This window comes from Fukomys damarensis, unplaced genomic scaffold (genome assembly GCF_012274545.1).
Source record: "Fukomys damarensis isolate Sample0158 unplaced genomic scaffold, DMR_v1.0_HiC HiC_scaffold_27, whole genome shotgun sequence".
Taxonomy (NCBI): Eukaryota; Metazoa; Chordata; class Mammalia; order Rodentia; family Bathyergidae; genus Fukomys; species Fukomys damarensis.
The window spans coordinates 21,784,851-21,789,488 of record NW_022900939.1 but is presented as its reverse complement, the minus strand read 5'-3'; the positions used below and the strand labels follow the sequence as shown (position 1 = coordinate 21,789,488).

Below are 4,638 nucleotides of genomic sequence, written 5' to 3'. Positions count from 1 at the left end.
CGCAGCTCCACTCCGCTCTGGCCCCGTCTCCGCCCGGGATGAGGGCGGCCCAAGCCGCGGGCGAGGAGGCGCCAGGCAACAGGCTGTCGGTCAAGGTGGTCCTGGTGGGCGACGGCGGCTGCGGGAAGACGTCGCTGCTGATGGCCTTCGGCATCGGGGCCTTCCCCGAGGTAAGTGTCAGTGCCCACGGCCTTACGTCCCTGGCGGCGCCCAGTGTGTCTGTCCTGTCTGTGCACAGCTGCCACTGGTGTATGAAGCCCCCGGGGCGTCCCGCGGGAGGGCCTAGGGTTAAGGGCAGAGTTCTTCCCACTCTGCCATTGTGAGGGAAGGCCCCAGTGATGTTCTCTGTAAAGTGAGACGAATGGCACCTTCCTGGGAGGGGGTCATAGGGACTGAATCAGGCCACCTGGGTACACAGCAGGGCCTGAGAGAACACTTGGAATAGTTTAGCTAAAAGAATGATTACTTTGGAGCCAGACTGGCAAGTTTCAAATCATGTCTTTGCCACTTGCGGCTGTGTGCACTTGGGCAAATGCTTTACCCTCTCTGTGCCCTTTCCTCAACGGCATAATAGGAATATTGTTAACACCCACCTGAGTTAATAAGGGAGGGAGTTAATAAAGGTCAAGGGCCAGGGATTTAGCTCAGTGGTTCTGCTGCCTGCCTCGCGAGCACAAGGACCAGAGTTCAATCCCTGGTACCAAAAATAAATAAATAAATAAAGGTCAAGTGCTCAGCTTCAAGCCTGCACACAGGAAAGACTCACAGAGAGTTGGCAAATGTCCTTTTCAGGACATCTCTTCTCTAGCCCTTGCCACTACAGTGCCCACCCCAGGGCTCCACCTTGGAGAGGAAGAGCCTGCCACCTCTGGAGTTGGACAGTTGGGTAGGCACCTCAGCTTTTCTACTGAACTTAGTGCCCCTTAGTGACTCACTTAGCCTCTCTGAGCCTTGATTTCCTCGCTACAACACCATGGGGTAGAGGTATTTGATGGCTGACAGACAATTCCACTGGACACCCAGTGCATGATGGGTGCTCCAGGCCTGTCGAGGGTCAGTCCTTCCCCAACATGCTAGCAACTGTCCAGGTAGACTCAGCAGCCACCAAGTCCCTAGCCAGGGGCAGGGGCTGGACCCACCTGCTGTGCCTCTTTGGACCCCAGCAAGGAATAGGAGGGCTGGGACCCTGTGAGTTTGAGTTTTTCTTTTCCTCTTTTCCTTGAAATATTTTTTTTTTCTGTACCAGGAATTGAACTCAGGACCTTGCACTTGCCAGACAGGCATGACACACCACTGACCTACATCCCAGGCCCTCTTCCTCCTTTCCTATCCCAGTGACCTCCTATCTCTGGAGTAGTGCAGGCGCTGGGGTCTGATGGAAGGCAGGAGAAGGCTGGGCCTACGAACAGCATTGGGCCTACTTTCCACTGTGGCAGCAGCAAGCTACTTTTGTGGTTTATGGGGCTGACGTCACTTTCTTTGGCCAGTTACACAGACTGTTAACTGTTAACTGTGGGGGCATGTTTCCATGTCCCTAGATACTGCCTATGTAAACCCGGTCATTATGGCACTCTGGTCAAGCCTTATGGCACAGTTAGGAGGACCCAGGAGAGGGCACCTGGGACACTGAGTCTAGGAGGGGCTGCATCTCACCACCAACATCCTGAATCAGACGCTCTTGATAACACCGTTGGAGACAGCCGTCCTGATTTCAGAGTGGTTAGATGTTGAGATGGTCACCTTGCAGCCCTTGAACTGTGTATCTCTTGGAGGAGATGCAGGAGTGACCAGGGGAGAGGAGGGTATGTTTGTCACTGTGGGGATGGACACTCTTTGTCAGGGTTCTTTCTGTCTGGGAACCTTGGGTCACTGGGCACAAAGAGATGCCTCTTGTTTTAAAGCACTGCAAGATTCAAAAGCTGAATATGTTATGTTACAGATGAGAACACTGAGACCAGAGAGGCAGAGCCCTGGCCACAGTTCCCAGTGCTGTGCATACTGGACTCAGTCTCCCCTTTCCTGCCCCCAGCCTCTTCCTCCATGCAGCCCAGCTCAGGGCCTCAGGTCTCCCAGGCTTCGTGCCTGTAGCAGAGAGCAGAGAGTAAGTTGTAGTCCAACCTCTGGTTGAAGGGGGAGAAAGTGAGGTGGAGAGAGGCCAGGGCAGGACCTCAGGGCTGCATGACAGCCCCTTGCCCAGTCCTGACTGGCATTTGGAAATACGAACATTCCCATGGAGCCAAAACCCAGTGGCCCCCACTAAGGTGAGGAGGGAGGCAGCAGGGAGCACCTGACCCTGCCTGCCAAACAAGCTGTGCCCTTCCTGGTCTGCACTTGGTGTCCTACTTGGGAAACCTAGATACACTCTCCTGAACCATGTCCCCATCCCCTGTCTGGAAGCCTCATGAGGGCAGGCCTGGGGCTGAGTCACCTCACACTGGCCAGCACAGGCTGAGTCCTGGCTTTCTGGCTGAGTAGGCCCAGTAGATAAGATGAGGCACTTACTAGTCCCCTGGGCAGAGGATGACCCTCCTTGGAGTTCAAAGAGCACAGCAAAAGATATAGACAGCCTCCAGGATCACATTCCAGGGCAAGGGCAGGGCAATGACAGTTATAAATGAGAGGGGCGACACAGCCGCTTCCCTGTGATTGGAGACCTCAGGAGAGGCAAGTGGCTAGGAACAGAGCCTGGCCTCTGGAGCCAGACAGACCGCTCCATCACTAACCAGGTGTCTAATGTGTCACCTTGGGCAAATCAGTTCTCCTCTCTGGGCCTTACTGGAAAAATGAGGTTTGCATTGAGTGTCCAAGTTTGTAAAGATTGGAGATGGCACAGTGAAGGGCTGTGGAGGGCGGTGGCTGATGGAGTGGTTGCCAAAAGCATTTGCAAAGCACTGGCGTGTGTCTCCCAGAGCTTCATGCTGGGCTACCCTGCAGCAGCATCAGGAGACCCCACAACTGGTGACTGGTGGCCATGCTGGCAGCTCAGAGACAGCATCCATGCCTCCACAAGGGCAAGCTGATGGCAGACCCCCTGCCCCAGCTCAGGCTGGGGAGGGGTTGGGGAAGACAGCACCGCATGGAGGGGCAGAGGGACACTAGTGGGACACTGCCCCTGGCAGCCAGCTGAACAGTCAGCATTTATCCTGGAGCCTCACCTGCCAGTCCATCCTCCCTACCACATCTTGAAAGCCCAGTGACGAGCCGGCGTTGTGGCGCACACCTGTAATCCCAGCACTCGGAAGGCTGAGGCAGGCAGATCGCTGTGAGTTCAAGACCAGCCTGGGCTACATAGTGAATTCCAGGTCAGTCTCAACTACATAGTGAGACCCTGTCTCAAAAAACCAAAAAGAAAGCCCGGTGACAGGACTGCTTAAGGCCACACAGGCCCATCTGATCCCAAAGCCAGTGCTCCTAGCTGCCAAGTCACATTGTCACCAAGAGGCAAAGGGCCTGAGGGGAAGGACAAAGCTTTGAGATGGGGAGGTGGATGGAGCCCCCACCTTCACGAGCTGCCCACTATGGGGCCTGCCCTCCCTGCCCCTACTGTAGCCTCCCAGGTAGGCTGGAGGACAGCACTGACCCACTGCCAACACACTGCTCCTCCCAGCCAACTATGGCCTGAGTCAGAGGGCCACAAAGTCCTCCAGAGTCACAGGCAGGTGGGGGCCCCACCTGGCAAAGGAAGGGAGGCAGATGGAGCCCCCCAGACTCCACGCCCGCCAATCAGCCCTCAGCGTGTGATCAAGGCCCAGGGCCCCCAAATGCAAGGGATCTAGCACGTCCCTCAGGCCACAAGCCTCACTTTGCAGCAGTGTTGAAGTCTCACCTATTACCCAGGCCCTATTTTGCAAAACCTCCCTCTTCATCCCTGCATTTTTATCTGGGTACAAAACTTGTCCCGTTTCCTCTTCATTCATCCTCTGTGGAAAAGGAACTATGGAGGCCAGGCAGGGCTGGAGAAGCAGAGCCTTTGCTGGGGAAGGGGACCAGGAAAGGCAGTTTGGGGAAGGTGGCATTGGACAGGGGTCTTGTTTGGTTTTCAAGAAATTGAGAGGCAAAGAAAGGACCCAAAAAGCTTGAGTTTTCCCGAAGACAGGGCCTGGTCTTGTTTATTGAATGCCCCTTCGTGTCTAGAACTGGGCCTAGAGAAGATGCTAATGTTTGCTGACTGGATATGTGATGAAAGAAAGAAGGAACAGAGGAACAACTGAAGAATAATGTCCTCCCAGGAGGAGAAGATAGATGAATGAAGGCTCAGAAATGGGAGTTCCAGTTCGAAGCACAGTGGCATACATCTTTAGTCCCAGCTACTTGAGAGGCTAAGGCAAGAGGATCTCATATTCTAGGACAGCCTGGGCAACTTAACAAGACCCTAACTCAAAATAAAATTGGCCTGGGGGTGCGGCTCAGTAATAGAGCACCCCTGGGTTCAAATCCCAGTAACATGGATCAGGGAGGACAGAAAACAAGGGAGGAAGGGCATCTCCTGTCCAGGAGGACAAAGTGAATGCGAACAGCTGGTATCTACAGAGTTCCTGTTTTGTGCCAGGCCCTGTGCTAAGGGACTACATGAAATATCTCATTGGCTCCTTATAGCAGGAACTTTAACCTCATCCTTCCCCCTCTCCCCCTCCCCCT

General features: G+C 54.5%; 1 protein-coding gene across 1 annotated transcript in view; it reads left to right on the top strand.

Moving 5' to 3' along the window:
• The first annotated feature begins 6 nt into the window (after positions 1-6).
• Positions 7-4,638, top strand: part of Rhod (ras homolog family member D) — a 9,254-nt gene continuing 4,622 nt past the window's right edge. The window contains exon 1 of the mRNA XM_010635834.1: positions 7-170. Within this exon, the coding sequence (XP_010634136.1) occupies positions 39-170 (132 nt within the window). The 5' untranslated portion in view covers positions 7-38. The remainder of the gene's footprint in view (positions 171-4,638) is intronic.